Raw genomic sequence first — 12,651 nt, forward strand, 5'->3', positions numbered from 1 at the left:
TAAGTTATTCTCGAATTTTTCAACTGCTAGAGGGCAGCACACCTAATGCCCTTCCCTACCTTGTTCAAGGTCAAACATACTTTTTTTTTTTAAAGGGCAAAGCCAACTTCTGATTCCAAAATATGGTTTTTACATTTGTCCCTGTAAGTTTGAAATTTAAGCCTGAAATGTCTTTAATGGGGAAAAAAATATTCCATTCCTAAAAATCCATGAACAGGTAACAGAGTACAGAAATCATACTAAGGTGTAACTTATATGATCAGTGTCTTGCATTTTATATAATCTTTAAATTCATATCCTAACCTACATTGCTCTTAACAAAAATTCTGTTACAGAACTTTTTATCATTCCCAATATAAGAAATATTAAGGCTCAGCAAGATTAAGTGACTTGCTCAGTAATAGAGCTAGTAAGTGGCCAAACTTAACCCAAGTTTTCTGATTCTAAATCTTATGTTTTATATGTCATATTATTTCACCAATAATACATAAAATTTGTTCAATGGCTTACAAGAAAATATATGCACATTATTTTTTGTAACTCTGTGGAGGAATTAGAGATTTTATCACTCTCATTTTATACATAAGGCAGAGTTTAAGTGACTTTCTCATGGTCATACAGGTACAAAGTAGGACTCTGAGTCCTGTCTGGACAGCTGAAGACTACGGGTGACCGACCTAAGGAGGTGCTACTAACGCACACTGCCTCAAAGGAGACATTAAGGTCAGTTAACTAACTGAGCATTTATAAAACACGTTAACATAAACAGACAGATAGATATAGAGATACAGCACCCCCACAGAGGGAAAAAAAAAGGCAAAAGATTGCTGATTTTACAACTGTGGGGCCCTGGCAAGATTACAGTGGTAAAGGAGAGCGTAATGAATAAAAACTAATCAAACAACTCTATATGGTAGTATGTGGTAAAAATATGTTGAAAACATACCCATTTTGAGGTCCTCCATCATTTATCACATTTAAGTGAGATAACTGCTTTTTCAAGTGGAGTTTGTAACTTGCATTAATTCTTAAAAATAACATCTGGAAAAGAAACAAATCTAAGTTTCTTAAAGCTCTACTGCCACAGAAGACATAAGTAATTAATATTATTTGGAGAAAATTTTTTTGCTTTGGCATATACTTTTAAAATGCTCCTCTGAAAGTATGGAATTGCTATTTCAGTACAGTTTTTCTCCTTAGTTGGGTAAAAGCTCTTTTTGCCCTTCACAGCAGTACTCCTTTTAGTGATATGATTTACTACTGCCTTTCTGCCCCTTAAAAGTCTTCTGGAATATGTAAATGGGATGAACCATACAGGTAAAAAGAATAGAGAAAAGATGGAGAATTCTGCATTAACTAGGAACCTGATAGAGAAAAAAGTCACAATGGTAAAAGGAAGGCTATTGTTACCCTTCTAAATTACTTGGAAGTATTTTATCGCTCCATATGCAGATTTTTAATGCAATGGCCCAGTACTTCTTTGGGAAATGCCTGACCTGAAATTACATAAAATTAATCTATGGAAACAATTTTGTGAAATACATTTTCCATGACAAAAATATATAAAGTCATCTATGGAAAAGTTTTATGGAATCACTGGTACTCAAATGACAATAATGACATAAAACCTATACTTTGTGCCCAGGTTTGAAAAGAGTTCACTTTAAATGAAGATGCAGATAAAAATACATGAAATACCTGTGTATTCACCTCACTGACCTGGCTAAGTCTTGCTCCAGAATTAGAACTCAGAGGGAAAATTCAGAAAGTCAGAATGTCAGAGGTGGGGGATCTTGCATGTGGAATGAAAATGATGGTTTGGCTAGGAAGACTGAGAAAGGAAAAAAGACCCTAGTGGGTGCTCTGTATCTCAAAGCTCCTCCTAAGTCCTCAGTGAGCCCCAAAGATGGTGGATGATATTTATTCATAAAGTTAGTATGATTAATAAAAACATAGGAAAACATGAGAAGATGGTAATAGCTAGTATAAGATGGAAGTTCAAGGTGGTGTGGAAAGGAGACCAGCAGAAGCAAAAGCAGGGAAGAGACACTACAAAACCTACACTTTGCTCCCAAATACCAATGCCATGCACTCAACCAATTAGAGACAAACTGAAATAAGAAATTTGTCTGAAGAGCAAAAATTTCAGTGAAAGCTAAGATCATTAGTCATATAACAACTAGGCTTGTACTAATTATAACACTGTGTTTGTTAAGTCGCTTCAGTCGTGTCCGACTCTTTGCAAGCCTATGAACTGTAGCCCGCCAGGCTCCTCTGTCCATGGGACTCTCCAGGCAAGAACACTGTTGCCATGCCCTCCTCCAGGGGATCTTCCCGACCCTAAATACAACTAAGCTTGATTGATCACCTGGTATAAAGGGAACAAACTAAGGTGGATAAAGAAGACTGAAAAAAAGAAGTACTGGAACCTTTAAAGTACTCCTAGGAAATGAAATTGAGGGAAGTCAGGGGTAGGAATGTAGTGGAAAAGTGAAGAGAATACGGATGATAGTGTAGGGAAAACAGAGGCAGAGGGTGGATACTTCATAGGCAAGAGATGCTAAAGTCTACCCATTTTGCTATTTTTCCTTATTTGTGCCTACTACACATCATTTATGCTGACCTAACAAACATTAAGGTATACTGATTTGAATTATTAAGTCAAACAGTAATTTCTTCCCTATCCAATTTGGATTATAATCAATGTGTAACTTATTCTACTATTCACTGATTAAATGCTAGCCCTGATTTTCAAACTAATAATGTAACAAATAATGTTGGTAGAATCTGGGACTTCTGATGACCCAATGGACAAATAAAAATGTGCTTTTTAGAATGGCTGAGCACAGAGCAAAGCTACCACTGCACTAGCCTGTCAGGGCAAGGAGGGCTTTGAAATCAGAATTTCTATCCATGTTCCACAAGTCAATATAACAACTGGAAAAAAATAATAATGATCATATTGGAACATGAACTAAGCTTACATATGTCAACAGTACATAAAAACACTTCAATTCTGCATGCATATTATGATATATATATATAATAGTTTTAGGAATTACTACTCACTTGCGTTTGTTCTTCAGGAAGGAGATCAAATATAGCTTCATGCATTTTTGCCATTTGCTTACAAATATTCCTGAAACAGGCAGAAGGAACGGGAGCTTTCACTTCATACTGGCAGGGAAAAATAATGAGAATTATATTCATGTCCTCTGTAATGTGTACTATCCCCACTGTTCACTAAAACATATTATTTTCTGCCCTTACACATCTAACTCTGATATAGTTGAAGCTTACACTTCAACTATATTCTGTGCTACTCATGCAAATCTCAAAAATTTTTCATCAAAAATTCTAATCTACTTTGAGACAGCCAGCATAATTTAGTGGCTAAGAACACAGATCTTATGCTTCCCTTCATAAGAGGGGCGTGTGATGTGTTGCTCAGTCACGGTCTGACTCTTTGTGACCCCATGGACTGTAGCCCACCAGGCTCCTTTGTCCATGGAATATTCCAGGCCAGAATACTGGAGTGGGTTACCATTCTTTACTCCAGAGGATCTTGACTCAGAGATGGAACTGCATCTCTTGTGTCTCCTGCACTGGTAGGCAGATTCTTTACCATGGTGCAACCTGGGAAGCCCTGGATGGACTGCTGCTGCTGCTAAGTAGCTTCAGTCGTGTCCGACTCCGTGCAACTCCATAGACGGCAGCTCATCAGGCTCCATCGTCCCTGGGATTCTCCAGGCAAGAACACTGGAGTGGGTTGCCATTTCCTTCTCCAAAGCATGAAAGTGAAAAGTGAAAGTGAAGTCGCTCAGTCGTGTCTGACTCTTTGCGACCCCATGGATTGCAGCCTACCAGGCTCCTCCGTTCATGGGGTTTTCCAGGCAAGAGTACTGGAGTGGGGTGCCATTGCCTTCTCCAAAAGACGGACTGCTTGGGTCCAAATTCCAACTCTTAAAATTCTTAGCTATGTGAGATTGGGTGAGTTACTTCTCTGTATTAGGTGAGATTATTTCTCTATATCTCAAAGGGCTTATTCTGAGGATTTTAAAAGATGGTTCATAAGAACTCAAAACTGTGTGTGATATAAAGGAAGTACTCAAAAATGTTAGCTACTATTCTGGCTCAATATAGAATAATGAATCATTAAAGTAGGCCCTTCAAATTAACAGTTTGTTTTTTAAACATGATTTTTAGAATGTGTTCAAAGTGGTCATATCTGAAATCAATAAAACTGGTAGAACTAAAATGTTCTTTTTCTTTTGTAGGTGGGCCAATACTGTAATATTTACCCTAATTTTCAATTATCTATACTAAAAATTTTTTAATTAGGTAAATTCATTTATTATTCTTACATCTGGAACAGTACACTGGTATGATTTAGATAATCACCTTTTGGCCCATATTATAGAGTTCACAGCTTAAATTATACATCATTTTCATTTATAAGTCAAATTTGGGCCAAATAACTATATTTTAGATGTATTAATCTCATATAGTTTATTAAAATGATGAGTTCCAATATACTGTGGTAGTAGAACCATGTAGAAGTCATCATGTGACTGGACCAAGCAACACTGTGACGACTCAACAATTTCTCTCTTCAGCCTACAGTATATCAAATATCCCCTTTTCTTTTTTTTTTCCCTTTTCTTTTTTTACTAACAGTTCTAAGATATAATTTGTATACCATAAAATTCACCCCTTTAAAGTACACAATTAACTGGTTTTTAGTAAACTCATAGCTATACAACCATCACCACTAATTTACAAACACTTCCATCAACCCAAAAAGAAACCCCATCTCCATTAGCAGGCACTCCCCATTCCCTGCTCTCCTCAGTTCCTGGCAACACTAGTCACTAATGGAATCACACAGCACATCGCTTTTGTGACTGGCTTCCTTCACTTGGCATGCTTTCAAAGGTTCATCCATGTTGCATCCAGGACGTCATCCTTTTCACGGCTATACAATATTCCACTGCATGAATAAACCATGGTTAATCCAGTCATCAATTAATAGACATTTGGGTCATTTCTACTTTTTGGCTATTATGAATAATAATGCCATGAACATTCATGTACAGATTTCTGTGTAGGCAGATGTTATCAATTCTCTTGAAGTAGAATTACTGGGTCATATGATAACTCCATGTTCAACCTTTTGAGGAAATGCAAAATGTTTTCCAAAGCGGCTATACCACTTTACAATTTCACCTAGAAATGTATGAGGGTTCCATTTTCTCCATATTCTCTCCAATACTTGTTACTGTCCTTATTTTACCCATCCTAGTGGGTATGAAATAATCTCACAATGGCAAAATCCCCTTATCTTAATTACCCCCATGTCCTGGGTTGAATAATATTCCCCCAAGATTCATGTCCACTTGGAGCCTCCTAAGGTCATACTGGATTGGAGTGGGCCCTAAATCCACTGACTGGTATTTTTATAAAAGAAAGGAGAGGGAAATTTAGACACAGAAACACACAGAGGGAAGATGGTCATGTGAAGACAGAGGCAGGGACTGAAGTGATGCATCTCCAAGTCAAGGAATGCCAACAACTGACAGAAGCACCTGAAAGAGGCAAGGGAGTTTTCTCTGTTAGAGCCTTTAGAGGGAGCATGGTCTGGTGACACTTTGATTTGAGATTTCTATCCTCCAAAAACTATAAGACAATGCACTTCTGTGTTCTAAGCCCCTTACTCTGAGGGAATGTTATGGCAGCCCTAGTAAACTTGTATACCCCTCAAAACTTTCCTTCATCACTGCTTTCCCTCAAAATAGTATTCTTTCTGTATGACTTTTACCATACATGGCTTCAATCATTTAAACTTGATACTGTACTTCTTTATTCTCAACCTTTAAAATGTGGTTCTTGCCACCATTCAAACTATCTTCCCTCTTCTGAAATTTCTCTCTTGGAAAAAAATTACTAAAGAGGTCCTAATTTCCAAAGTTAATAACTTTTTTAGTTCCCCTTCCTTGTTTCTCTGCAGTATTTCACACAACCTCACACTGAAAACGTTGTCCTGGTGCAGTACAACGCTTTCCCAGTTCCTTTCCTCCTAACCTTCCCCCTCTTCTATCTCCTGTCTCCTAAGTGCAAAGCAACTTTAATATTAATCCTCTCTTATCTTCCTCACTTTTCTCAATGTTGTTCAATCCCATGACTTCTAATATATCTCTAGTTATGAACCACTTCATTACATGCTCCCCTTTATTACATTCATTACATGCTCCAATCCACATTTGAGCTTACCATGAGCTTTCCCAAACCTGCTCTCTTACCTGTTTCAATTACTATTACCAGTATTACCATCCTCCTGGTCACACAGACTTGAAATCTCCAACTTAAAAGTTTTTAACTCCTTCTTTTCTTTGTTTCCTTGTATTGAATCAGTGACTAAGTCTCACCAATTATACTTTCAAATTATTTTACACATTAGTTAGTACTCTAGGTCAGAATTTCTAAACCTCTACACTACTGATATTTTGAGCTAGATAATTTTTTGTTGTGGGGGCTGTCCTGTGTATTGTAGGATATTCAGCAGCATCCTTAGTCTCTACTCACTAATTACCAGTAACCATCCCACACGAAACTGTGACAACCAAAAAACTGCCACAGACAAAGTACAGATGACAAACTAACACATGAAAAGATACTCAACGTATTAGTCATTATAGAAATTAAAACTACAATGAGATATCACTCAATGCAGACCCACCAGAAGACTAACGTTAAAAAACAGAGACAACAGAAAGAGCTGGTGAAGATAAAAGAGTATCCAGAAGTCTTATACATCACGAAATTGTATAGTCACTTTGGAAAATCATATGGCAGTTTTTTTGAATAAAGTTACCATAAAGTTTTACATCTCTATGCCACCATCAATATATTCAAAGTATTTACACAAAAGAAAACACATGCCCACACAAAGATGTGTCCATGAATGTACATTATTCATAACAGCCAGAAACCGGAGAAAATCCAAACATCTATCAATTGATGAATGGATAAACAAATAGTAGTACTTCAATCAATACCACTTTATAATAAAAATGAACAAGATATTAACACATGTTGTAACATCCATGAATTTCAAAAGCATTATGCTAAATGAAAGGAACCTGGGACAAGATGTTAATTCTGTATAATTCCATTTATAAGACATACTGGAAAACACAAAACTAAATAGAAGAAAATTAGATCAGTGGTTGTCATAGTTTTGGGGTATTGGGAAAGGATTAACTTCAAAAATACCCTAGAGGATGTTTAGCAGTGATGGAATTGTTCTATACCTTGACTACCCCATTCAGGTTAAAATTCATCAAACTATATACTTAGGTATATATATATATATATATACTTAGGTATATAAAATTCATCAAACTATATACTTAGGGTGAATTTTACTCAATGTAAATTATACCTCCATCAACCTGACTTAAACTGCTTAGCTTTCCACTGGAGTCAAAGCCCTCTTCTATCTTTCCAACGTTATCTCCCACTCTACTCTTGGGCTTACCCACCCTAATACATTAGCTCTATGGAATTACTTACTTTTGTTATTATTAAAAACAACAGCAAAAGCATTAGCAATCAATGTTTACTGGAACTGTCTCTAGTCAGATACAAAGATATGATAAAAGAAAAGTGCTCCACATATATTATCTCATAAATCCTCACTACATCTTTATGAGATTTTTATTATTATCCCCATTTAGAGATAGAATCTGAGGCTTAAATAAATTAAGAATGTGCCGAAGGTTCTTCAATGGCTCATGTGTGACAAACATGGAATTTGAACTTAGGTCTATCTAACTCCAAAGTGAAAGTGAAATCGCTCAGTTGTGTCCGACTCTTTGCGACCTGTGGACTGTAGCCCACCAAGCTCCTCTGTCCGTGGGATTCTCCAGGCAAGAATACTGGAGTGGATTGCCATTTCCTTCTCCAGGAGATCTTCCCAACCCAGGGATCGAACCCAGGTCTCCCACATTGCAGGCAGACGCTTTAACTTCTGTGCCACCAAGGAAGCCCAAACCTGACACTAAACTTCCTTCTTATGATTCCAATCAATATGTCTACTCACACTGTAAACTCAGTGTTATCTCTTTGCCTCAACTTAATCTGCTCTAATTGTTGCAGTTTAGTCGCTAAGTCATGTCCGACTTTTTTGCAACCGTATGTAGCCTGCCAGGTTCCTCTGTCCATGGGATTTCCCAGGCAAGAATACTGCAATGGGTTGCCGTCTCCTTCTCCAGGGGATCTTCCCAACCCAGGAACTGAACCTGTGTCTCCTGCATCAGCAAGTGGATTCTTTACCATCAAGCCACCAGGGAAGCCCACTCTAATTGTGAAAAGCAAAATTTATATGCATCCTCATCCATAAAGCTTTCCCAGACCCACTTCCCCAGCTGACAACCATGTATTTCAAAACATTAAAAGCTTCAACAGCACTGAATCATTTCTTTACTTTACTATGATACTTTATATAATCTACCTCCTGTAATAGTTATTGATATAATTATCGTACTAGATATTTTACTATTTGAGGACAAGATAAAAGGTTTCTTCACTTTTGTGTATCTCTGTTAACCTAACACAATTTAACTCAACATGAATTAAAGGTGGCTGGGACATTAGTCTAGCCAGTAGTATCATTAGATGTTAATGCTTTATTCTGCTCAAGGAAACGTGCCCTTACTTATTAGCTTCTTAGAATCAGCCTATATTTTATTACTATGCTATTCCTCTTTCCCCAAATTAAAATTCCAGGTAAGAAAATGAAAAGCTAAAAATTGAGAGACTAACCCAAATCAAACACTCTGCTATTTTGGTATGAATTAAAAACTGGGTCAAACTCCTGGGCAACCCATGGAAGCAAGTAGAGCAGGGAGTGGTGTACAGACTTGATAATACAGGGCTTCCCTTGTGGCTCAGCTGGTAAAGAATCTGCCTGCACTGTGGAAGACCTGGGCTTGATCCCTAGGTTGGGAAGATCCCCTGCAGAAGAGAAAGGCTACTCACTCCTGTAGCTACTCACTCCTAGAGAATTTCATGGATTGTATAGTCCATGGGGTCACAAAGAGCTGGACATGACTGAGAGACTTGAGGAAGGCATGGCAACCCACTCCAGTATTTTTGCCTGGAGAATCCCTGGGGACAGAGGAGCCTGGCAGACTTGAGTCATGGGGTCGCAAACAGTTGGGCATGACAGCACTATACAGGGAAAATGTATGTTGGGGTAACAAGGAAAAGTCATCAGTGGGGATGGTAGTAAAGAAAACACAAAGCTGCAAATGTCTAGGCATATTCTTGACATTAAAAAAGACATAAAAATTGGGGAGGGAGGTGTTTGAAATTTATAAAAGACTTAAGAGGCATAATGCTGCTGCTGCTAAGTCACTTCAGTTGTGTCCGACTCTGTGCAACCCCATAGACGGCAGCCCACCAGGCTCCCCGTCCCTGGGGTTCTCCAGGCAAGAACACTGGAGTGGGTTGCCATTTCCTTCTCCAATGCATGCAAGTGAAAAGTGAAAGTGAAGTTGCTCAGTCGTGTCCGACTTTTAGCAACCCCATGGACTGCAGCCTACCAGGCTCCTCCGTCCACGGGATTTTCCAGGCAAGAGTACTGGAGTGGGGTGCCATTGCCTTCTCCGAAGAGGCATAATAATAACCAAATGCAATATGTAGATCATGCAAAAGCCTTTGTTCAAACAAATTATTATAAAATGACATCTTAGGACAATTGATAAGTTTCAAATAGGAATAAGTATTAGATGATAATAAGGAATTATTGTTAATTTTGCTGGTTTGATATAGTCATGTGATTATATAAAAAAGTATCCCTCCCTAAGTTTTTAGAAATATATATTCTTAAGTACTTAGGGATGAAATGTTACAGGGCCTCAAATTAACCACAAAATATTTCAACAAAAAAAGAAAAATGTTAATGATGGTTAAATACACGTGATAAATATATGGAACTCCATTACATTATTTTCTTTATTTTTCTTTACCAAAAATAATGCAATAAACTGTTACAGGAAAAAGTCTAGCCATAGTCCCAATTCTTGTTCAAAAACTCTGGATGACCTGATAGAATAAAGAAAAGGTTTTAAGAGTACCAGCATTTTTGGGGATTTGCTTCATTCTATTCCCCAGTTCATTATTAGTCTCACTATTTAACATTTACCTCACTCTACATTATCACCCTGGTGGCTCAGATGGTAAGAATCTTCCTGCAATGCAGGAGATCTGGGTTCTATCCCTAGGTCAGGAAGATCCCCTGAAGTAGGACATGGCAACCCACTCCAGTATTCTTGCCTGTAGAATTCCATGGACAGAAGAGCCTGGCAGGCTGCAGTTCATGGGGTCACAAAGAGTTGGACTGAATGACTAACACTTTTACTTTCACTTTAGTCTACATTGTTAGGTGTTAAGTCCTTTGCTGTATTAGATGGTAAACTTCTTAGGGTAGTTACATGCATTATTCATTGACTTTTGGCACAGAGAAGAATGTCATATATCAAAAAGGAAACTGGTGGAATGGAACTGCTTTTAAATTTAGTTTGCATTTCACAACCATGAAGAAGACAGAGAATTTCTAAACATAATTTTTCTCTACACAAAACTAGTAATTTAGAGGGCATAATATAGGTATGTCTGCACACAACTGTAAATTCCTTAAGTTTCTTAAAGGAGAAGCATAAAGCATATATGTTATCTACTAACTATGCCAGAGTTACTCAAAGTGCAGTCTGGAGATTCCTGGGAGTCAGAAGCTCTTTCAGGGAATATATGAGACAAGAACCATGTTCATAGTAATAGTAAGATTAATATAATTCACTTTCAAACTCTCATGATTGAATATTGGAAATTTTTAGGTGATATGTGATGTAATTCTGAAGTCTAGTTCCGTGTGTTTATGTATTCTTTTTAAAAAATTTTTTTATTTTAAATTGGAGGATAATTTCTCCACAATGTTGTGCTGATTTCTGCCATATAACAACATGAATCAGCCATCTACATACATATATCCCTTTCCTCCTGAGCTTCCCCCCGAAACCCCTATCCCACCCTTCCCAGGTTGTCACAGAGCACCAAGCTGAGCTCCCTGAGCTATATCACAACTTCCTACCAACTATCTATTTCACAGATGGTAATGTATATATTTCAATGTTACTCTCAATTCATCCCACCCTCTCCTTTCCCCACTGTGTCAAATCCCTTCTCGACATCTGTGTCTCTATTATTGCCCTGCAAATAGGTTCATCAGTACCATTTTTCTAGATGAGTTTTAAATCTTTTTAGTTTTAATTTCTAATATGGTACTCACTGATAGCTATATCTGCATAAACAAAAGCTATTTAGGGGTCCTCAATTATTTTTAAGAATGTAAAGGGGGTCCTATGACCAAAATGTTTGAGAACTAAACATTAAACAAACACAATCTTATTTTCCAATCACTCCTTTCTCACTGTCAACTTCAAAGATTTGTGTGTTAATGGGCACCACTTTATCTTGTCTTTTTATAATTTTTATGTGTCTGCTGCTCTTGCCATCTCAGAATTTGAAGGATCCAAGTAGAAGGAAAAGCATATCAAAGAGCCTTGCTTTATGAGTTTACTCGAAAAATGCTCTGGGGCAAAAGTATAAACTAAACAAAGCTTCAAACTCTCAAGTTATGAGATTTTTGCTTTTTCTCTAAAACATGTACAGAATAATTTAGGGAAAGTAAAGAGTGAGAGATAGGTCAAAAGTGACTAGGCCTGATTAAGTGACATTTTTCTGAAGATACTTTCCCCGTGTAATTAAGAATTCTTTAGAAAACAGAGCTACTTTTAATGACCTATTTAGGATGGGAAGCAAATAAGAAACAAATACGGAAACTGAATATCTATGATGGAAATAACCCAGCACTTCAGGCTGGGTTTTTAGCCTAAAAAATAAAGTAACACACTTTATCACAAATAATTTAATTTTTTCCCTATTTTGATCTTTATTTTCTTAATTCTATCTCTGGAAGGCTTTCAAACTAAAATATTTTTTGAGGAAAATACATAATTTTCAATACAGCTAATATAAAATTACTTCTATAAAGGGTCTCTCTCATCATGAGGGGAATCATCTTCCCTCATCCCTATCCTCAAATCCCTTAGGAAATGAAGATAAACTATTTGGGAGATCTGAACATTCGAGTTCTTCCCTATATCCTGAAGAATTTTGACTTGTTAGAACTAACTGTGAAAAGTCACAACGCCTTTAAGCAAAGCTTAATAATTTCCATAAATCATTACCTTAGATAACAGCTTGTCAAATAAGCTATCCATTATCGCTACAAGCTTAGCTGATATTTCAGCTATGTGGTCATGGTAGTCCTATAATGAGAAATAACATTGTACATTAAAGACCTGGGATACATCTAAAATACTTAACAATTAAGGAGTTAAATTTATGAAACTCCAGGAGAAAATACATGAAAAGATACCTTAGTGATATGATCAAAATGCCTAAGCATACTGTATTGCTTAGGTTGCAGTCGAGCTTCAAAATGAGCCCGGATCACAGGAATGTAGTGCACAATTAACTGCAAACAGCGTGAAGAAAGAGCTGAAGATCCAGGAGATGGACATATCA

The 12,651-nt window shown here is 37.1% G+C and overlaps 1 protein-coding gene across 6 annotated transcripts in view; it reads right to left on the reverse strand.

The window, feature by feature from the left end:
* Positions 1 to 12,651, reverse strand: part of VPS54 (VPS54 subunit of GARP complex) — a 158,541-nt gene that overhangs the window by 7,093 nt on the left and 138,797 nt on the right. For 5 of the 6 annotated variants that reach the window (XM_061432778.1, XM_061432777.1, XM_061432776.1 and 2 more), the window contains 4 exons: positions 12,503 to 12,624; positions 12,312 to 12,392; positions 3,070 to 3,177; positions 947 to 1,041 (listed from right to left, as the gene is read on the reverse strand). In XM_061432778.1, the coding sequence (XP_061288762.1) occupies positions 947 to 1,041; positions 3,070 to 3,177; positions 12,312 to 12,392; positions 12,503 to 12,624 (406 nt within the window). The remainder of the gene's footprint in view (positions 1 to 946; positions 1,042 to 3,069; positions 3,178 to 12,311; positions 12,393 to 12,502; positions 12,625 to 12,651) is intronic. The other variant, XM_061432779.1, reaches the window with a different exon arrangement.

This window comes from Bos javanicus, chromosome 11 (assembly GCF_032452875.1).
Source record: "Bos javanicus breed banteng chromosome 11, ARS-OSU_banteng_1.0, whole genome shotgun sequence".
NCBI lineage: Eukaryota > Metazoa > Chordata > Mammalia > Artiodactyla > Bovidae > Bos > Bos javanicus.